Source organism: Natrix helvetica (assembly GCF_964273705.1).
Source record: "Natrix helvetica genome assembly, chromosome: 1".
NCBI classification, from domain to species: Eukaryota; Metazoa; Chordata; class Lepidosauria; order Squamata; family Natricidae; genus Natrix; species Natrix helvetica.
Window position 1 is genome coordinate 80,815,809 of NC_138548.1, and position 23,210 is coordinate 80,839,018.

General features: G+C 42.8%; 1 protein-coding gene across 1 annotated transcript in view; it reads right to left on the reverse strand.

The window, feature by feature from the left end:
• Positions 1 to 492: 492 nt before the first annotated feature.
• LARGE2 (LARGE xylosyl- and glucuronyltransferase 2) overlaps positions 493 to 23,210 on the reverse strand; it is a 30,238-nt gene continuing 7,520 nt past the window's right edge. The window contains exons 2-15 of the mRNA XM_081939795.1: positions 18,955 to 19,100; positions 17,693 to 17,946; positions 16,821 to 16,903; positions 15,729 to 15,852; positions 11,703 to 11,874; positions 9,433 to 9,537; positions 8,206 to 8,318; positions 7,621 to 7,746; positions 7,295 to 7,441; positions 6,420 to 6,583; positions 4,239 to 4,517; positions 3,416 to 3,562; positions 1,899 to 2,094; positions 493 to 1,794 (exon numbers count right to left, since the gene is read on the reverse strand). Of these exons, the coding sequence (XP_081795921.1) occupies positions 1,597 to 1,794; positions 1,899 to 2,094; positions 3,416 to 3,562; positions 4,239 to 4,517; positions 6,420 to 6,583; positions 7,295 to 7,441; positions 7,621 to 7,746; positions 8,206 to 8,318; positions 9,433 to 9,537; positions 11,703 to 11,874; positions 15,729 to 15,852; positions 16,821 to 16,903; positions 17,693 to 17,946; positions 18,955 to 19,042 (2,196 nt within the window). The 5' untranslated portion in view covers positions 19,043 to 19,100 and the 3' untranslated portion in view covers positions 493 to 1,596. The remainder of the gene's footprint in view (positions 1,795 to 1,898; positions 2,095 to 3,415; positions 3,563 to 4,238; positions 4,518 to 6,419; positions 6,584 to 7,294; positions 7,442 to 7,620; positions 7,747 to 8,205; positions 8,319 to 9,432; positions 9,538 to 11,702; positions 11,875 to 15,728; positions 15,853 to 16,820; positions 16,904 to 17,692; positions 17,947 to 18,954; positions 19,101 to 23,210) is intronic.

The window sequence follows — 23,210 nt, forward strand, 5'->3', positions numbered from 1 at the left end:
GTGGAAGGATCCAAAATAGGCAACTCATGCAAGGAAACCTGCCAACAACCCTAAGTTAAATCTGTTTCATAAGGAGGAACGGGCTAAACGTCCAGTAGTACAGTGTGTAGTACAGATCAATAGTTGTTGAAAATGTTTAGTTGCAGTTACTGCTACCCAGGTTTGGGTGGAGGGCATGATAGCTACTGAAAACAAACTTTTGCACTCATTTGTCACATACAAATATGTAGTTTTGGGTCACTTTGTTCAGTAAACCAATGAATCTCTACTATATTTTGACTCATTCATTTAATTGGGTTCTTTTTATCTTGTTTTAGGAGTTGGGTGGAGAACAGATAACATTTTAGCTCATATTTACATAGAACTATTGAAAATTCAAAAGTGTTCACCATTTTTTAAGCATCGCTGTATATGGCATAAAGCATTGCTTTTATGCCATATATTCTCAACAAAATATGTAGTATGGATTTCTTTTCACTTAATCATTTTCCCCCACATGTCATGGTTTTTGTTTAAGAATATGGTTAAGCACAAAAAACTCTTCAATCAATATGGCCATAACTAAACAAATAAAGAAAGAAAGAAACAGAATAGTTTCTCTTGCAAATGCTGAGAAATATTCAGAGGCAGGTAGGAAAGGAAAGATCAACATTAACATTAAATGAATTGTCTTGCTTCAAATTTAATTTTCAGGGAAATGCCAAAACGAGAAAGGGGATGAGGCAAGAAATAAGATCTGAGGGGTCCTTGGTGCTCTCTGAGTTCAATTGTTTTCTTGCAGATGTTTCATTATCCAAACTAGGTAACATCATTAGAAGTTTACTTAGGTTCCCCATTCAGTTTCCATAGTGGCCAACTGATACATATAAAAAAGAAACCTTCCTACTTTGTGTTACCCAACAACAGGTTTTAGAAGTAGATTGCTTCTGAAGGTCACTTGACAGTCCAAATCAATTATACTACTCAGAAATCTGGTGGGCTTCCTTGGTTGATCCATTCATCTGAAGACTAAATAACCATCTGTCTGTTTAATTTGGACTCCTGCACTGAATAGGGCAGCCCCTTTCAGCTCTATGATTTCAGCCATTAGAGCCGCTTCTCTTTTAAAATATGTTAAGAACACAGGCTAGAGAACAATGGGCAAAGAGAAAACACTAGAAAACAGTAATTGGCAGCCCTTGCTATTTGATAAACAGAAAGAGGAAAAAATGCTACAATTGTGAACAGAAATGTTCCTTTCCATCATTGAATGTCGGTGAACAAAAGCACTGTATTAAAACAGTGGACGTGAGAAAGGGAAAGCACTTAAGCCACACATTTTCCCTCTCTTTTCCCCTGACTTAATCTGGGAACGATCTATAAAAAGAGGCAGATGCATACAAATGTAATTTGCCTAGTTAATCTGAGAATAGGATTTGCCACAAAATATAGCCTTGAACGACAGCCGTGGCTAAAATTCTACTCAGAATCTAGGCATGGCCATACCAGTAGGTCACCTTAGCTAGGAGGACTGGGCTTCTGATGAGTCTTTCTCCAAGAAGTCTTGAGCCTTGTCCATTTGCAGGTCACACGATCCTTTGGTATCCTGGTTGCCATTCATAAACTTCTCTCTGCAGTGAGGTATTTTAGTGCGGCTGCACCATACTTGCGGGACAGGTCCTGATGGAATTCTTCTCTCAGAGTCTGGAGGCAGTTCCGATAGCTAACACTCTGGCGGAATTTGGAGATGTCAAAACTGGGAGCGTGAGGCATATGGATCATGAAGGCGTTGGGCAGGACAAGCAGCTCATACTCCTGTGAAAAGGTAGGAAATGGCTGACAGGAAGCTATTCCCTTCAGCCCTGGTCTTCCTCAATAAAAAGGACAGATAGTGGACTGCTGAAAAGCCACATACTCACCTGAGCATCAAGCTCCATGATGTGAGACACCTTGTTCCAGCCAAAGCCTACAAACCGCTGGTCATAGAGGGGACAATCACGCCTTACTACAACGTAAGGCTCAAACTGTGGTTGCCAGTCCACTTGATACGGCACTGTGGCTGTCCGCCATTTGGCATAATCTGTTGGAGCATGGCCCTGGGGCCACACGTGATACCTGTACACAAAACATATACATCATTGGGAAACACTAAGTGAAAATACTTCTATCTGGTTTCTATACTGAAACCTAAGAGATTGAAAAACAAGCTTAGATTAACCAGACTTCCTTATTACTTCTATCAAAAGTCACACTTCTTGGATTGTCACAAGATAATATGTTCATTTATTTATACAATTATTTACTAACTATTCACTTTTCCAATGGGCTTACAATGCCATACAATAAATATTGAACAACTAAAAATTCCCGACAATCCAATTAATGTCTTGGGACAGCTCAGTATGATCAGCATTCAAATGCTCTGCAAAATAAAAATATTTTTAAGATCTTCCTGAAAATCAGGAGTTGGGCACATTCCTTATTTTAGGTTGCAAGCTGTTCCAAAGAAGGGCTACCCACGTGAGAGTACCACAATCCCAATGAAACTGGCCTTATTTCAGGTCTTGTGCCTTTGCAAAAATAAAAGTGGGAGCAAAAATATTCTAGGAAGAAAACTCCCAGTTTGACCTATTATCCCCAAACCAAAGAAATTGACATTGTGCTGCTAAAGCTCAAATATTTGCCACTGAATTTCAGCAGAATTCTGATTTCTTTTGGGGTTTCACAGTGATTTGAGAGTAAAGATGAACATTTTTTCCAAGCAAACCTCAGATAATGGGACATGGAACCAAGATTCTAACCACTTAATCATTTAGGATGAATTGGATTGTGTGGAAGAAGCAGCCTTTTTTCCTGGTATATATCCATACATATTACAGACAAAACCAGCCATTTTTATTATGCCTGGAAACAAATGGGAGATAATGGGGCGGGGGAGACCAAAACAGATTAGCATACTCTAAAGTAGTCCTTTGGGAGAAGGGCAGCATATCAGTCCAATAAACCTCAACGGAAACCAATCTATTAGCAGATTTATTTCACTAGAAAGAAAGAAAGGCAATGGAAGCAAAGTAATAAGGGATTTGCGGGGAGGGGGAGAAGTGGCAGAAATTGGGAAAAGAAAATGGTTTAAATGATCAGAGAAATAAAGAGTAGGAAACAGTCATGTGAAATAAAAAAAAGTCTGAAAGGAAAGTGCCAGAAAATGAGAGGGCTGAACGTAAGTTGAACTGGGAGAAGAGGAAATATATTCATAGCCAGGGAAAACAGCATTGAATTCATGTATCAGTTTCAAATAATTAGCTAAGTATTGGTGCATAAACTACTGAAGAGAATTGTGAAGGTGGTTTTGCCCTTTAGTTGCTAAACATGATCCAGCAATTGTTTAACCCAACCTCTGGTTCTTGAAAACGGACCTTTGCTGATCAGCACTTACCTGAAAGTATAGAGGGAGCCCATGTCCAGCATGGTGAGCAGCTCCGCTTTGGATTTGGGAAAGTTGAGGCGGTAATGCAGAGTCTCAAACGCAGGCACAATGAGAGCTACTTTCTTTGGGGGCAGCTCCAGCTGCATGATGGAGGATCTGGAGACAAATGGCAAACAGAACATTTCAAGATTTCAACACTCTGGAGGGTATTAGGACTAACGTATTTCTTAGCCTAAGGCCGTGATGGCGAACCTGTGGCACGTGTGCCACAGGTGGCACATGGAGCCATATTTAGTGGCACACCAGTCATCAGCTCTGGCACGCATGCGTGCGCCGGGCAACTGATTTTCGGCCTTCCGTTGTTCGCCCTCCCCAGGCTTCAGGAAAGCCTCTGGAGTCTGGGGGGGGGAGTCATGCGTGCATGCACGGGGGGCGGGGGGTCACATGCATATTCACAGATAGGTGGGGAGGACTGAATTGGTACGGGCATGCATTCACGCGCAATAGCGTGCGCACACACAATTTTGGTACACCATAAGAAAAAGGTTCGCCATCACTGGCCAAAGGAATACATTAGAATAAAACTAACATAGGCTCAGGCACTCCTCCGGGGTCAGTATGGCCAATAGAGCCAACTGCAACATCAGTGGAAAGAGGAAATGAAGAAGGCAACAACTTCTTCACAATGAAGAAGCTAAATGGGACAGCTAAGGCCTATATGGAGGGACACTGAAGAAAAGACTAGGGACTTCACAATTCCTTAGAACTTTGGGAGACTCAGTTGAAAGCCATATTGTTGCCTTGACCCACTTTGGACCTCAAAAAGACACACCTGAGATAATCATAGAGGCCATACATCGGCAGGAAATCAATGTCCATCAGAAAAACGTGGGAGGTCTGTGCATTTTTCAGGGCCATGTTGCGCAAGAAGTTGACTGGGTAAAACTGCCCTTCCTTGTATACAATGTGATAGGCAACATTCTGACGGTTACTCAGCACCTCCGATGCTTGAGCATAGCGTAGAAACTGCTGGGCCTCCGCGTCAGACATGTACAAAGCCAGGCTAATGGGGCCTGTCCAGTGTTTACATATCGCCTCCAGCATCTGCAACCTGCAAAATCAACAAGACAAATTGAGAGCATCGCATATTATCATTAGTCAACAGAAAGCTACAGAGCCCAGACATCCCAGGCCCCCAAAACGCTTCTAAAATACAATTTAAATGCTCTTTTGTTCCCAAATGTAATTTTGGTGATGTCCCATTGCTCCATTTTTAAAGTTTGGTTTTCTCCCATTCCTACTGCTTCGCCAATACCATGCCAGCTGTTGTCTACATTTGAATATAAAAATAACAGAGACCTTAGAAATAGGTATTTCGGCAATGCTCACATTACAACAAGCACAAGTATTTGTGTTCTGACAAACTGATTTTCTGTGATATTCCGAAAAAGTGCAATCAGCACTGTGCATCCTAAGACCAAATACTATTTACACAAAATTAAAAATCAAATGTATGTAGGAAATATCCTTGTTTTAATATTAGTAATATATTATCTTTGATTTTAACAAGTGCACAAATTTATAGTCTGTCTGGAGAGAACTGATTTTGTGTGGCCTCCATGCCAGTGTCAAAACATGCTCTTTAAACATGGTCTCCATCCAATTTACACCACTAAACACATTTAGTGACTCATGCAGACCTTTTGTTAATTGGGTCTAATCGTTTTCCTTCCATAATTGATTCTGTCCAGAAAACAGATTACTTTACAATTTTGGCTCATGTTAAGGGATGCAAAGCTAAAATCTCAGCAGTTCCTAACAAAATATTTTAAGGATGCCTCAATTCAAGAAGGGCACATCTAATGCAAAGGAAAGAGGTTAAAAGAAACATCAAATAGTTGAAGCAGGAATGGGGGGAATTAATTACTCTCCTAACCACTGTGAGCCTACCAACGCTCCTAGTACCAAACTGGTTGACCTTGGGGAACCTATGTAACACCCCTTAACTGGGCTTGACGGGCAGGGGAAAAATGAAGATTGAACATATTAATCTGGTGTCCTCTGACAATGGGATTTACTACCATCACATGCAAAAGTCAAAAGGAACCTTGTAAACATTGCAAGCAAAATTATTTAGTGCTGTGATGGCGAACTTATGGCACGCATGCCGGAAGTGGAACGCAGAGCCATCGGTCCAGGCACATGAGACATCGCCCATTGCTCTTCTGGGTTCCAGTGTGTCGGCCAGCTGCTCTTCACGTACGTGGGAGTGTTGGAAACTGGAAGAGTAGCCGCCCGGCGCGCATGTGTGCGCCGGGCGGCTGCTCTTTGTTTCCAGCATGCACATGTGCACCGGCCACCTAGTTTTCCGGTTTGTTTACGCGAACACCAGCTAGCCACTGGAAGATCATCTTCCCGGCACGCGCATGCTCTTGTTTCGGCACTCGCTGCCAAAAAGGTTTGCCAACACTGATTTCGTATCTTGCCTTCCCTTATTATGGAAATACAAAATGGCCTATGTAGACACATGATAAATCAACTGAGCATATGCTACATCTATCTTTTTATCAAGACTTTCACTGTATGGACTATAGTTGCAATCTGATCTCAAGTATGATATTCTATCAAGGAAGGAAGGAAACAATAAAGTCTGGATATTTTACATATCTTTCCCTCATGATTTTGAAAATAAAATAATATTGGACTCCAACTTTTGGTGGATCCCCTTTGGGTTTAATCATTACTGGATACTGGTTGGGTATCATATTAACCAAATAATTCTCAGCAAGCACGAGTGCTTATAAAACCATGTTATTAAAAAAATATTTGAAAAGCTGAAGACGATTATATTTTGTATATGCTGAGATTATAGTAAATGTTCTCACTTTTAAGCCCAAAAGTGCCAAATGTAATCAGATGGAATTCCACTTCTACAGCAATGAAAGGCACACCTAAAAGAACCATGTCTCCCCATCCTTCTGTTCCCCCCGCCCCCCGCCCCCCAATCTGGTACCTGTCCATGGATAGCTGAGCTATGAGAGTTACATCTATTTCATCAGCCGACCCTGAAAAATCATATTGCAGGAAGAAGAGATGGACCCGGTGCTGAATCAGGGTTTGCCTCCGGAAATCATAGCAAGGATCGTCTTCATCCAGCTCTTCCAGAACTTGCTGGAGCTACAATTTACATAGGAGTGTATTTGAGACACAGAACAAGATCTCGGAATAAAACAGTTGGTCAAGAAAGACATATAACCAGTGGTTGGTTGCAGACGGTACGCCCCGGTACAGGCGAACCGGATCCTGCCCGGACACTGAATACAGTTCCAGTACTGTTCTCCGGAGGGCCCGCCCACGCTTCTTACCGGTGCTTTATGCTGTTGACGTGTATGGCGCCTGCGCAACGCTCTGCGGAGCAGTTGGAGCATTGCGGAGGCTTGCGTAAGCGTCATTTGACACTAGAACACATGCGCGTACTGCGCGCGTGCATGTAGGTAACTCCGGGGCCGTTCCAACCGTAGCGGTTGGAATGGAATCCGGAACCCACCACTGCATATAACCGCTGTGCATCTTTAATATGCTATTGACTGTAGCACAGGCGAACAACCTTCAAACTGCTCTCAGGTATTGCCCAAATAATTCAAAAGGTCTTGCTCATTTTTAGCTTGGCAGCAGTGATCAAGACAATGTGTTTGTTGGTGGGTTAATATAGGTTAACACAACCCTTGTGTGACCCTCCAGCAATCCCCTCCACAACCCTCCAGCAATCCCCATGATAACTTCCTCCCCATCCATGGTTTCTCATATGCATATTAAATTAGCTAAATGAATTTTAAAAAATTCTGTTTCAGACATAACAAGGAGGGAAGAGATCAGGAAGCCTCTCACCTGGCCACTGGGCAAGTTGGGACAGCCAAACAGCTCTCTGCGCAACAAGTTCCCATCATACTCTAAGAAGGTCAAATAAAGGTTCCTAAAGAATTCCACATGCTTATTTTTGACTCGCAACTTCTTGGGAGAGTTCCAATGAATCACCTGAGGACAGAAAGTTAGAGTGACCAAGTCTAACACCTTTCAGCAATAGACAGGCCTTCCCGGCATCCCCTTTGCCTAAACTGCAGAATGCCGAAAGTTTCAGCCAGCCAGAAATGCGAGATTTTCTCAAGGTGACAAAAGGAGATCATCAAAGCTTCAGCCAGGGAGACAGTGCTTACCTTAAGATCAGACACCTCCGTGTAGCATTGCTCTGAACGGGTATGGTCAGAGAGCTGCACATTCCAGAAGCAAGGGAGCCGGTAGACAAGGGCTGGCTTTTGTTTGATCACCGCGTTAAAGATGTCCTAGAAGAGAGATTGCAGTTGGCACACTGGGCACTCTGGAAGAGGAGAAAGCTCCAGGATAAAAGCAAGTGTGGAGTCACAGCAGAAGGAAACAAATTGGTCAAATGGCAACATCTAATACTTTTTCTGCCTACTTTGAAATGAAAGGCACATTGTGGGCCTAGACCAGTGGTTCCCAACATGGGGCGCACGCCCCACAGGGGGACAATTTGACTTTTAATGGGGGAAATTTGAACCTTATTTAAATCGAGTTAATGGCCTTTTTAGGTTTCCTCGCTGTGAGTAGGGTTCACTTTTTGAGTAAAGTAAGTATTATATGTCACGGGGGTGGGGGATCAGGATTTTAAAGATGCTTAGGTGGGGCATGGCCAAAAAAAAAAGGTTGGGAACCATTGCCCTAGACTGAAAGGACAGTAACACACACACACACACATACACACACAAACTAAGAACACTCGCCTGATCTGCTAGTGAGGTGGACAGCATATTCATGAGCTCTTGCTCAGCTGTCACCCGCCACAACTGCTCCCAACCAAGATGGCGCAAACGCTCCAGCAGCAACAAGATCACCCCTATGGAAGAGGAGACAATAACTGAGCCCTGAAAAATGTTCTTCATAATATTGCTCAATCTCCGTGGCTCTTCAAACTTATCCAAATCACGATGCTGTAGCGTTTATTTGTTTATCAAAATATTTCTATGCCACCGACACCTTAGCTACTTACTAAGGCAACATTATCAGGGACCACATAAGACCCATGCTTTTGTTTTTTAAAAAAACCAGCTGACTGTCCTGGCAGTGGGAGAAGTTTTAGCAGAATTACTGAATGGAATAATGATTCTCCTCTTTCTCCCGACTCTTAATCCCAGTTTATCATCTGCAATAGTCTTTCCCAACACACATGGAGAACACAACTGGAAGGATAAACAATAGGTAGACTCTCATTTAGTGTCTGATGGTTTACTCATTGTTCACAGTTATGGCGATGAAAACGTAACTTTGCAACCAATCCCCACATTTATGACCTTCACACGTCTGTAAAGCAAAGGAAAGTTGAAGTAAGATCATCAGATAGTTATGATTTCACTTCAAAACTACTTCACTTAACAACCAAGTTGTTGTTAACTGTAACAGTTAAATGAGGACTAGTTAAACATGTGATTCAAAGCTCACTTCTGGGCTGTCTATGCATGTATCCCAAAGGCTTGCATTCCTTTTTGAAGTTTAATAGTACACAACAAATTATGCCTTCCTAGCTCAGGGGGACACTGTGGCTAAGACACTGAGCTTGTCGATCAGAAATCCATAGCACCACATAACTGAGTGAGCTCCCATTACTTGTCCCAGCTTTTGCCAACCTAGCAGTTCGAAAGCACGTAAAAAATGCAAGTAGAAAAATAGGAACCACCTTTGGTGGGAAGGTAACAGCGTTCCATATGCCATTGGCATTGAGTCATGCTGGCCACATGACCACGGAGACACTTTTGGACAGCGCTGGCTCTTTGGCTTTGAAATGGAGATGAGTATTGCCCCCTAGAGATGGGAACGACTAGCACATATGTGCGAGGGGAACCTTTACCTTTAGCTCAGCTAGATCATCACTGCTTACTCGTAGCCTTAAAGTAACAATAGTTGATATGATAATTGTCCCATCTGAATAGACATGTATCCGTTGTGAAGGGTACCTGTATTGAAGCCACGATCCAATGCCGGCCATGGTTTATGGTTCTTCCAGAGATTCCCCAAGTACCAATCACTTTGGTTTTCCACTAGTCCAATCACCTGTTTATCTGGATTAAAGATGACACCAATCAGATCCAGTGCAAGGAGTAGACTTTCCCCATTCTCACCATTCCTGTTTTTTTTTTAACAATTTGGAAAAACAGCACAGCTGGATGGATTAGAAAACAAATCCATATTATTCCACGTTCCCATAAACCTGCTCAAACCACTAGCCCATAGAAGTAGTCCTCAATTTATGACTATTTTCATTCAGCAGCTGTTCAAAATTACGACAGCACTTTAAAAAGTGAGTTATGACTGGCCCGCAAGGTTACAGCTGCTACACACCCACCGCGGTTAAGTGATCAAAATCTGGGTGCTTGGCAGGTCACGCTTACAACCAGTGGTAGGATTCCAATTTTTTTTACTATCGGTTGTATGGGCGTGGCTTGGTGGGCGTGGTGTGGTTTGGTGGGCATGGCAGGGAAGAATACTGCAAAATCCCCATTTCTTCTAAATGAGGGTGGGGCCAGTCAGAGGTGGTATTTATTGGTTCTCCAAACTACTCAAAATTTTGGTTACCGGTTCTCCAGAACTGGTCAGAACCTACTGAATACCACCTCTGCTTACAACCACAGGGGCACTTAAACTCCCTCCTCCTCCCCATCTATGACCTTTTGTCTGGCCTGCACTATGGCACTCCTTAGTATCTGGGCAGGGTTGGGGCTGAAGTTAAAAGCCTGGAGACTTCAGCAGTCTGTTAACTACCACCATCCCCTGCTGCTACTGGGAAATACCACCTCCAGCCTCATACCATTGCCAGCCACCCACAGTACAAAATCCAGCTGCCCCCATTGCCCTGCCACACCCAGTTGCCCTATGCCATCTTCCTCCTCCTGGTGATACTTAGTGAGAGACAGCTGTTGGCTACACCGGGCCTTCTTCCCAAGGCCACCTGCACTGTGAAGCCTTGTGATGCTTCAGAAAGCCTTTGGAAAGTTTGGGAGGTCTTCTGAATCATTGCAAGAATGAGGCACCTGCGGTTCTCTTGTGTGCTCACAAGACCTGGGGAAGATGGCCTCATGTGACCAGCAGCTAGCTTGCAAAATGCCAGGGTGGGCACACTTCAGCAGCAAAAGAAGCACGAAGATGGCAAGGCCAGCTGGGGTGGCAGAGTGCAGGGTGACAGGGGTCTTGGAGTTTAGGGCAGTGAGGGTCAGTGGGCTGGGGTATGCTGTACTGTGTTGCTGGGCAGCAAGTTTGCACTGTAATGTTGACATTTCCTGGGGCATGCTGATTTCACACTGCACTATAACTCAAGAACTACTTGCAGTCCCAGAGTTGTAACACACAAATAAGCCCGAGCCACAGCAATAGCAACAGTAATAGCACTTAGACTTATATACCGCTTCACAGTGCTTTACAGCCTTCTCTAAGCGATTTACAGAGTCAGCATATTGCGCCCAACAATCTGGGTCCTTATTTTACTGATCTTGAAAGGATGGAAGGCTGAGTCAACCTTGAGCCTGGTGAGATTCCAAGTGCCAAATTGCAGTCAGCAGAAGTAGCTTGCAGTACTGCATTCTAACCACCGCGCCACCAAGGCACAATTTATTCTTTCTCCAGCTTCCTTACATCCTCACACACCTGGCATTCTCTTTCACTGGCTACTCTAAGCTTGTGTCACACAGCAATCATATGCAGCCAGCATTAGTCCTTCCAGGGACTTCCCACTGTGGCACCCCCCCTGCTCCTTACCTGGGATCTCTCCTCTTCCTGCTTAATGACCCATGCACCTGGAATTATGATGGCAACCAAAAGTGCTTGGACTGCCATTGCTTAACAATGTGGCCATGTGATATTGAACATAACAACATCATTTAAGGAAGGAAATTCTGATCCCAATTGTGATTGTAAGTCAAGGACTACCTGTAGATTTTAAACGACTCTCCAGAGCAGATCACCAAATAATACAAACCAGATTGGCTAGTTGGGAATCCTAAACAGAACTCCAATTTATCTAGACAGCATCAGATTAGGGAAGAATAGTCTGAATTGTAGACCCCTAAACGGCAAAATTGTGGATCTCAAGAACTTGTATCAGCTATATTGGCTATATACTGTATCAGTGCAGCGTATTGATATATGAAGCATCTTGATATATTCATCTTGGAGAGCCGTAACTTCCATTCTGAGAAGATCTTTAACAAAAATCCTCCCATCTCTTACTTACCTGAGAACTTCCCAAAGATAGCCCACAACTCCGCAATGTCAGTAGCAAATGTGATGTCAGTATCAAGGACGATGACCTTGGAAAGGTCAGAGGGCAAAGCTTTAGTGAGTGTCAGCTTCATCAACCCATAGATTCCAGAGTAATGCTTGTTAGGGATCCAGGAAATGTCTGGCTGTAGCAAGGAGAGAGAAAGACACAGAGGAATAAAATGGCAAGATCACCTACTTAAGCTATGGGCAAGGTCAACATCCAATCATAATGCTTCCATGGCCCACGACTAATGAAATTCTATTTAACACAGGCAGGCAACAAAAAGAGACTCTCTGTCTCCACTGTGATACAGAGCCCCAAATGAGTGTTGTAGACAAGCTTGCAAAGAATACAGGCCACACAGCAACATTAAGACAAATGACATACGATCAGGCCATTGCACCCTACATTCAAATGGCGGCTTCCACAAGGAAACAATTTAAAGCAGTGCCCATGCTAGCGACTTGTTGTCAGAAAACAACCCATACTTCTGCATACACATACGCACAGACGTGCGTGCCTACAGGGGGACACACACACCAGGTACAAGAGCTACACGTTTCACAATGCTAATCCTGTTAGCATTTCTTAAAGAGGTTCGGAGTCAGAGTGGGGAACCAATAGCATTCTAAATACTGCTGAACTACAATTTCCAAAAGCCAAAGGCAGCTTAGCTTTTGGGGAAAATGTAAGGAATTTTAGCAACATTTGGAGGACCACAGATGTTTTGCCCTGGTGACGACGTTTCAAAATCCAGGTCTTCTCCATCATTTGAGGACGTCTATATTAATCTATAGATCTATATTAATACCTCCCACCAATCCCTCTTAACAAGAGTATTTTCCCAACTATCAAGATAAAACTAATGCTAAAGAGAATCTGCTTTAGCATCTTCCTGAATCGGTCATGCAATTATCTTTTGTTCATTGTTGGTAAAAGTAAGAGAGGCAGAGAATGCCTCTTCTCTGACACTAGCTTGGTTTTTATTTTACAGTGGAGAAGATCTATAGGTAGTTCTCAACTTATGACCACAATTGAACCCAAATTCTCTGTTGCTGACAGTTGTTAAGTGAGTTTTGCCCCACGTGATGACTATTCTTGCCACAGCTGTTAAGCGAATCACTGAAGTTGTTAAAAGTTAGTAACATGGTTGTTAAGTGACTCTGGCTTCCCCATTGACTTTGCTTGTTAAAAGGTTACAAAATGTTTTGTTTGTTTGTTTGTTTGTTTTTATTGGATTTATATGCCGCCCTTCTCCCAAAGGACTCAGGGCGGCGTACATTAAAAAACACACATCCCGAAAAGTTAAAAAGAAATTAAATATATATCCCAAAAAAACAAATCGAATTGATAAAACAATACATTTAAAAAATAAGTTAAAATTAACAGGCCAGGCCGGCTTGCTGAAAAAGCCAACTTTTTAGGGCGCGTCGGAAGGACCAGAGGTCAGGGATTATGCGAAGCTCCAGGGGCAGCTCATTCCAGAGAGAAGGTGATCACATGACCCCTGGACACAGCAAACGTCATAAATATGAGTCAGTTGCCAAGTGCCTGCATTTTGATCATGTGACCATGGGGATGCTGCAAATGGTCATAAGTCACTTTTTTCGCTGCCATTTTAAATTTGAATGGTTACTAAATAAGCTGCTGTAAATCAAGGACTACCTGTAATGCTATCGATAAAGCAGCCCCTTACCTAGCACCAGAATAAAATCATCCGTGTCCCTAAACCCCGTGACTTTAGTCTAAAAGGTAAAGGTTCCCCTCGCACATATGTGCTAGTCGTTCCCAGTGCTCATCTCCGTTTCAAAGCCGAAGAGCCAGCCCTGTCCGAAGATGTCTCTGTGGTCACGTGGCTGGCATGACTACACACTGAAGGCGCACTGTTACCTTCCCACCAAAGGTGGTCCCTATTTTTCTACTTGCATTTTTACATGCTTTCGAACTGCTAGGTTGGCAGAAGCTGGGACAAGTAACGGGAGCTCATTCTGTTACGCGGTGCTAGGGATTCGAACCGCTGAACTGCCAACCTTTCTGATCGACAAGCTCAGCGTCTTAGCCGCTGAGCCACCTTATGAATCTGTGTTATGAATTCATCTTATTAATCTGAGCTTTTGAATCTGTGTTTCTAGTTCTGTTTGATTATGGAGAACAACATGCGACTGAGAGATTAAAGTAGTACATTTGGGGTCATCTATGGGCATTAAAAATCATGTTCTGCCTCTGGATAACTTCATGGCTCTCCTGAATTGAACTGCTCCAGTCAGCCTTTTAATTTTCTGCTCTTGTTTTAGTTTTCCAAGGAGATTAATCTTCTTAGAAGTCCTGAATTGCAGAATGGTATTCTATGTATATGAATTATTTCATCTTTATATCCTGGATGGTTGACTGCTGCAGCCTTGACAATTATTCATTATGCTCAGGATTGAAGGCAATTCATTATCATTTGGATCCAGGATCTAACCCTCTTGCATTAATGGAAGTGATTTTTTTTTGCTGAAACAATGTATCAGCACTGACAAAGAGACAAGCTTAGCATCCCTTCCTCCCCCTGCAACAAATGAACCAATGGATGCCAGACTTCCAACCACTCCCTTGGCTCAGAGGTTCTCTAATATGAGACGGGTAGAAATGTTAAGAGGCTTGTGCGTTTAAGATCCAGGCAGAGGGAGAGCACAATTTGGCAGAGCTTCAACATAGTTAGAAATATTCCAGCCCCGCGTACCTATGGCACGCACAGCTGGATCGCTCTCTGGGTGGGACAGGGAGACCTAAGAGCGCAATCTTGCTTTGGGTGCCAAAGCATGCGCAATCATGTTTAGATTGCTGTTTGAACAAAGCTGCAAACCAGAGTGCATTCCCCCAGGGTTTCAGCTGTGGAACGTAAGATTTCATTTTTTTTTAATTATAAATTTTATTCATAAACACTTTTTTTAAAAAACAGTGCATTGTCAGGGTATACCATTTACAAATAAAAAAACACCTCAAAAAAGAAGAATGGTGTTAAACATTGACATACAAGCGAATAACAATAACAATGATATAGTAAAAATAGTAATAATATAACCAACAAGCTTTTAGCTAAGTTTCTTCTTACATTAAAATATTTACGTTTCGGCTGATTAGTGCAATCGTAATTATTTACCTACTTATTTTCAGTGCTAACATTTATCATCTTACTTTTCTCTAATTCCTACCTCTTACTTCTATCCATTCATAGAATTTATTCCAAATCATATAATATTCTATATCTTCTTGATCTTTAATTTTAAAGGTTAATCTAACCATTTCGGCACAGTCAAAACATTTTCGAATTCAAAAAAAAAAAAAAAGACTTAATTTTTGAGGGTGGGGAAAGCGTCTATCAGGGTTCCAAGTAATAGACTCATAGCAAGCAAAACTTCGAGGCAGGTAGATTCCTCAAAGAATAACTTTATTGGATATATCATATTGGCACGGATCTTGTGGAAACCAACTCTGAAGTTTCCTACAGTTTTCACCTAATTAAATAATTTTCACTTTCTCAAAACAATCAGTCATGTGGTCCAATCATGGCTCTGTCTGGTTGCCTGGTGACATCACTCCTCCTTCCTGTTATCAGTTGCGAGAATGTCCTTGGTTCCCAAGAGAAAGTATTTTATTTTGGCTACAAAGTCCCAGCTATCTCAAATCCCCCCTCGCTATCCCTCAGCTCCAGTGTGGCAACATTGAAGCGCCAAGATGGCTTCGGTCGGGTCAGCTTCAGGGTTGGCAGTGTCTATTCTATGCCAGATGTCCCCCCAATGATATTATTGAGTTGGTTAGTGGAGCAACTTAAGTAAGTTCAACCCACCCAAATAGTGACCCAGATTCCCACCCAGTCTTCAAAAAACAACAAAAAGAACAGCAACTGGCATAAGCATAAAAAAAGAGTGGGGCATTCCAAAGGAAGAGGAGATTGGGTGGAGCGGGCAAGGGGAGGAAGAGGCAACTCAAGGAGGGATTTCCTTCTCCTACCTTCAAGTCATCAGCATTGTAAAAGCTAACTTGAACTGAGGGCACCATCCAAGTCTGGAAGACCATCTGTAGTATCTGTCGGGCCACTGAGTCTGTGATGAGATGGAAGTGGAGAGGGTTCTTCCTATAAGACGAGAATAACGATTATACTCACAAGAAATGGGAGCAAGACCCGTAAGAAAATGGGCCCAACCCACTCTCCAAATATTTTTCATCATCATCAGATGATAGCATGATAATTCATAAACCCGAAGCTCACTATAGTCTCATCTACTCTCCTGGGCAGAGCAGAGTAGGGCAGAGTAAATCACATAAAGCAGTGATGGCTTTTTGCCATTGTGTGCCAAAACCAGGGGGAGCGCAGATGTGTGTGTGTGTGTCATGCATTTGTGTGCCCACAACCATAATTCCATGTGCCCCATGCATGCGCCTGCAACCCCCCCACTCACCCCTTGCTTTTGGCGTGTGATGGCATGGTGGACCCGTTTTTCGCCTTCCCCAGACTCCAGAGGCTTTCTAGGAACCTGGCGAGGGCAAAAATGGCCTCTCCCCCCGGAGGCCATCTGGAGGCCGGAAACAGCCCGTTTTCCGACTTCCGGTTTGCTCATTGGGCAAAAAAAGGCCCAACACGCAAACCAGAAGTTTGGGAATGGACTTCCGAGTTGCCTGTTGGGCAGTTTGTGGAGGCTTCAGGCGGCTTCCCTGAAGCCTCTGGAAGGCGAAAAACAGCTCAACAGGCAAAACGAAAGTCTGTTCCTAGCAAAAAATGTCCGAAAATCAAGGCTGAAATCAGCTAACAGGGCAACGCCTTGAGTGCCCTCAGAAATGGCTCTGGGTGCCACCTGTGGTACCCGTGCCATAGGTTCGCCATCACAGACACAAAGGACACAAAAGATTAAATCCAAATTTCTCCTTCTCTTCATCTTTTCTCCTATATCCAGAATTGAAGCTTGGAAGCCAAGGTGGATAACATCATCACATTTGAATCCCCACCCCACCCCGCACACAAATTCTTAAGACTGAAAGAACCAAAAACCTCAAGAGCTACTAAACGACATAACAACAACATTTGCCCCTTCAGGTTTAGGTTACCTGTGGAAGAGGATAGATTTCACCAAGGTAACTACATCCCGGCTTGCATTGTATCCAGCACAAACAATGGCAACATGGAGGAGCTGTTCAGAAACACAAAAACCCATCAAGCTTGACTCCCAGTGAAATTCTTCCCTCCTTTTACAAGAATGAAATTCTTCCCTCCTTTTCCCCCACTTAGATGTTATTCCGCCCACCATTCTATAGGCTCCTGTGGATTTTGTCCCCATCAATAATAAACCCTTAAAGAACCAGAGTTCAGATACAAATGGAAGCCAGATGCAAACTAATAGGGGATTCCAACTCTTCCAACTCTGTTATTCTGTTAATACAACTTCTTTGTCTGCCCTGGTTTTGTGGTCCCATGAAGCCTCCTCCAGATTCAAGGGTTGAAAATTGGGATCATTTTTGGGGTCACTTTGAATCCAGAAACATATCACAACACTGGCATAAAATAAGCTTGATGTATTTTTTTTAAAAAACCCAAAGATATCTACCCAAAAATAAGGGAGAGAGAAACAGGGAATCCTGACCCTTTCTAAAGGTGTGATGTGGCCCTTTCTCTTTGCATCTTTGCTTTGACTACTGTGACCCTCACATTCCTCAAAGTTAACAATTATCCCACATTACTAGAAAGCTGCCAACTTCTAGCTCTCGTGAATTAGAGCACAAACACTTCTGCCAAGTAAATAGCACAGAACCAGAACAGGAACACCACGAGGACGTTCAATGGTTTAGGGAACAGAATTTATCAAGGAGATTGGACCACGGTATACCTCTTCTGGTGACTACTTCCCTTATTTGGGCAGACATCTTACTTCATGAACAGGCAGTCCACAAGATGTCTTCGTAATGACATCTTTAACCTTTACCTCACACTTCTGAACCATCCTCTGTTTAGGGCACCCACTGTAGTTGCTCCTTCCCTCCTGCTCTTTGATGAACTGTAATCCCTGCTGGTCCATTCTCCCTAAGGTCTCCTCCTGTGCCTGAGAGTGGCTGAGCTTCAGCTTCAACAGTTGGTTTTCCTCTTCCATTTTTCGCACCTGGGATGCCAAGGCTTCACGGTCAAGGTACTGACTTGACTGTTCCCCAAAGCAAGGGGGCAGCATAAGGGAACATCCATCTGTAAAAGAAATCCCCAAAAATGTAAACGGGAGAATGGGAAGAACAACACTACATCTCTGACCACTGAACCCCACCATTTCATGTCATGAAACCAGAAGAAGCTTACCGCATTTTTCAGAGTATAAGACGCACTGGAGTATAAGACGCACCATGATTTTGAAGAGGTAACTTTGCACTCTGCAGACCTTCCACAAGCTCTGCACGCCTCATTTTTTGTAAAGAACGGGGCATAGGAAAGGCAAAAACAAACCAAAAATTACCTGTTTTCGCAAAAACAGGCACATTTTTTGCCAAAAACAGGGCATGCATAGCCTTTAGGAGGCGTCTAGAGTGCTCCTGAGAACTGGGGGAGCAAAAAACACCCCGCTTTTCACTTGTTTTTGCCTTCCCCAGTCCTCAGGAGCACTTTGCAGGCTTCCCAAAGCCTCTGCGCGTTCATTTTTGTGAAGGGGGCGGGGTTTCAGGAGGCCAAAAATGCTGTATTCAATGTATAAGACGCACCCAGATTTTCTCCCTTTGGGGGGGGGGGGGAAGGTACATCTTATACTCCAAAAATACGGTACTTGCAAATCACAGCAGGAGAAAATAATATATTTAATTCATATAGATAAGTTAAAATTCTATATATTTTAAAATATTCTCTTTTCCCCCCCACTGCTTTGTAATTTACCAGTTTCCTTACATTCCCTATAAGCTGTCTCTTTTTGTTATATTCCGTGCTTAAACAAAATGGCGATTGCCCCAAAGGGAGGAGAGGGAAGAGAGAGTATCAAACTGAATGGTCAAAGAAATTGATAATACACATCACGTATTAAAAATACAGAATCCTTCTCTAGTCTGACATTTAAAAACTCTAGACTTTTTAAAAATCCGATCATTCCCAGTCAGCGCGTAAGAAAACAGGGCAGACTTTGTCCAAAGGTTTCAAATGCTACCGTTTCTATACTCGCCTGCATCCTGGGCCCATGTTTAGGAACCACCCTCTTCCATTCCAACCCCAGATTACCCATAAAGAGGTAAAGCCATGAGATGAGGAAAACCAGAGTCACAGTGGCAAGCAGCAGCTTCAGCTTCACACGCCAAGGACACAGCATGATGGTGGCAAAGGTCAGGTGGGCAGACCCAGTCTCACTGGAGCCAGCATTCTCTAGCCTGCAAACATAAAGGAAGACATGGAGTGTTACCAGTATCCTTCCACCAAAGGAGTCCTCCTTAGTTCCAAAATGGATATGAGGACTTTCCAGAGCCCAGGCAAACAACAGTTGCTAAGACACCTCTTTCACAAGAACAAGCATTCCATATTTAGTTCTGATGAACGTGAACGCATCCCAAACTCTACTGGTACCCAACACAGCTGCTTAATCAATTCAGAGACCAGATGGTTTGAGTCACTGTCTCTTTCTCTCTCTTGGCAATAGCAGTTTCATTAACTCTCCAAATAGCCACGTTTGCTTCATGCAGAGCCTGGGCTGATGGTCATCAAGACTGATAATATGGTTCATGATTAATGACAGCAACTGACAATCAGAGTTATAGAACACCAGCAAGCATCTTTTGCCCCATCAGTCAGCTGGAAAGACAGTAAAACTTCTTCTTTTTCTTTTTCTTTTTCTTTTTCTTCTCCTCCTCCTCCTCCTCCTCCTCCTCCTCCTCCTCCTCCTCCTCCTCCTCCTCCTCCTCCTCCTCCTCCTCCTCCTCCTCCTCCTCCTTCTTCTTCTTCTTCTTCTTCTTCTTCTTCTTCTCCTCCTCCTCCTCCTCCTCCTCCCCCCCCCCCCCTTTATGGATAATGGCAAATTAAATCTGCAGGATGCAAGCAAAATCCTAATGAAAGGAACGAGGGTGATACACACATCAGAAATTACTCTGAAAAAGTGTTTGGGATCTCAGACTGCCAAAGGATAGCATCTCTGCTATTCATTAGATCAGACAGATTTTTTTCTAGCTTCTGTACCAGAAATTCATGCAGCATTCAAGTAGAAATATTTTTTTCTTCTTGGGCTAGTACAAAAGACTTGGGAAAAAGATTCCTTGTCTTATAAAACATCAGAGAGGTGCTTTTGAAATCTGAACAGCTCTAGAATGCACCTCCTTTCAGAGCAACTAAGTCACCTGTTCTGGACATAATACTGTAAGAAACCTTATCAAAGATCAATAACCAATACAATTAAAATGCTGTTAAAAATAACCACTCATCAATGGACAGAAATGTATTTGATTATTAGCTATTCTTTTTATTTATTTGCAGTCCTTATAACCTGCAGAGTCCTTGATGCTCTCTGAGCTTGTTTTCTTGCAGACATTTCATTACCAAACTAGGTAACATCAACAATGCTAGTAGAGAGTGGGGTTTGATCTCATTTTATATATTAGTGGCTTGCTCTCTCATTGTTGGTGGAAGGGGTCTTCGTAGTTCCTTGATTGAGCTGTTGTTTACTGTTAGCTTGTTTGTCTGAGCTGATAGTTCTTTGATTGGGGTATTGTTTGCTTCTTGTTGGCATGATGCTAATCATGGTGTTAATCTCTGCTGATAGGAGTATTGATTGTTAGTGAGGAGGTGTTTTGGTCTTTTTGTTTCCTTTTTGAGAAAGAAAGGACACCTCAGAAACTATAACACTGAATCATAGCTTAAAAATTCCCATTTTTGTTAAGTCAGATATGTATTCCCTTTATATTGTTCATGAAAGATGTAAGTCAGTTTGTTCTAGCTACCAGTTTGTTCCCATGGCAGGCTGACAAAGTATGAATTTATGTAACCCAATATGGGACACTTTCCTCTGACTTTGTTCCAAGGTCCAAATTTTGTTTTAAAAAGCACACACTACCAGGGGAATCAATTCCATCATACAATGATGCAAGAAAACCAAAAGAAACAGAAACGCAAGAGGGTGCAAACATCAAGGTCACTTTTTTATTTCTTTATCATGTGTCTATGGCTGCCCACCTCAAGATTAGCAACTTTTTGCCCCTTAAATCAACAGCAATGGAAAAGACAAGTAGATTTCTTGAACAATCCATATGCTTACTTCAGTGTCTTAATATAGAACCGCTGCTCAATTTTCGTTGTGCCAGAATTAGGTTGCATGACCCATAACTAACTCATGAGCTGTATCAATTCCAACCCTTTGACACACTGGCACTGGCCAATCATCACAAGTGGCACTGGCTACAGGGTAAGCCATAATCTACAGTTGACAATTTGAAAAAAAAAAGGATTACTGCTGCTTCCTATGGTTTCGGATCTGCAGACATTATCCTCATCCTTTAAAACCAGAATTGGTAGCTGCCTCCAGTAAAGTTAAATAGTTACATTAAAGTAAATCTACTACACCTTCGTAAAATCAGAATATTGAAGTCGCACTTAGGTTCAGATCCGAAGTATTTCCACATTTACATTTTTTAAAATAAAGCATTAAAAATCCAACCTTGGATGAAAAGACTGAACATGCTTTATCATAATAACCCTTGTGGTAGCTGTTGTGTTGATGCCAAAAAGGGGGGGGGGGGCTTTGCTTTTGATGAATTTTGTGCATTTCAACAAGCTGGGTTTAAGAATGTGTTACATTTACGCTGTGATTGCACTTTGCCCTTTTATATTCTGCATTTGGTCTGGACCGTTCATACAAAATTGAACAGCCCACATGAAGGTTAAAGGATCAGAGCGTAGAAGCTTTCACTTGGGTGCCTTTGGCCACAGAGAATGAAACCTGGCTACGATGAACAAAACTGAGAAAAGTCAACACGATTGTTTTGCACATGGCAGAAAATGTTGCATTTCTAATGAAGCTGTTTAAGGTACTTTTAATTCACATTGCTTTCCTGATGATCTAACTCAAAGAAACCAAACACCTTTAAATCTCAGTCTGTTTCCAAGTTGGAGGGCTGCTTTCAATCCAGCAACATACAGTCAGCCCTCCCCCACCACCATCTCCCCAAGGTATGCAGAGGAAGATTTTTGCATCTGCTTGAAGCCTGTGTGACTGAATCTTGCCTGCCTGCAGCTGGGTTGGAAGGGGATACACATGCAGAGCGAGAGGATGATGTAGGATTAAGGCTCCTGATGCTAGTAAAAAGACCCTCCCCAAAATGGAGAAGTTAAGAAAGTGACAAGGGAATTTTGCTTTTAGATCATATCCAGTTTTTACCTCTGGTTACACATTGATGCTATTTTTATTTTGTTGCTAGCGTTTTAATAACTTCAATAGTTTTTTAAAATTTGTTTCTTGATAGATAGGCGACTATTATAACTGGCTGAAGGGTGGATGGCTAACATCCCAGAGGTGAGGTAGTCATTTAGAAGATCCACTCAGGTGCTCCAATACTTGTGCTCACTAGATGGCTTTGGAAGAGCCATTTTCTTTGAGTCCAAACTACCCCAGAGCGTCTTAAGGATGAAGTAAGAGGGAGCCCATCTACATTGCTCAAATTCATTAGAGGATAATATATGTCTCTGTCTCTGTCTGTCTGCCCCCCCTCTCCTCCCCTTCTCTGTCCAGAGCATGAGTGAGAAACTATAGCCCCTTTACAACCTATGGACTTCAACTCCCAGAATTCCTCATCAGGAATTGTTGAGTTGAAATCCAGAGGTCTTAAAGGGGCCATAATTCCCCACCGCTGCTCTAGAGGTAGATGTCAGACACAAAAGCAAGAATGACACATGGCAATTCTTCCAAGCTGAGTTCTTTATTGTTTCACAGCTATAGAGAAAAATCTTGCCAGATTGAGGACTCCGCTACCTGCATCTACAATATACTCTGTGAAATATTAAGGAGGTTCTGTCTTTATCCTCTTTCTCTCACACAAAATATCTGCCCTGAATTGCATCTTACTCTTCTGGAATGCATCTCCTCCCTCCAGGTGATCCACCTCTTTTCTACATTCCATCACAGTACTAAACAAAGTAATTTCAAGGTGTGGTTGTCACTTTTAAAGCCCTTCATGGCTTGGAAGCTACTTTTGGGACCATCTTTCTGCAGTTACTTTTTGCCATCCTAGTCAATGCACTAAGAGGGACATGGTTCAGCTACTGTTGGATAAGGAATGTCGGCTGGCAGGACCAAGAAGAAATGTATTTTCTACCATGACACTTAACCCTTTCGAACATCATCCCCCTGAAGATCAGAGTCACCCTGTCCCTTATGGCCTTCCATAAGGCCTTGAAAACTTGATTTTGTGCCCGAGCCTGAGGTCCTGTGTGACAGAGCCCACCTCTGGATTATCTTGATAGTTATTTGTTGATGCCTGGCTGATATGGCTTTATTTTTT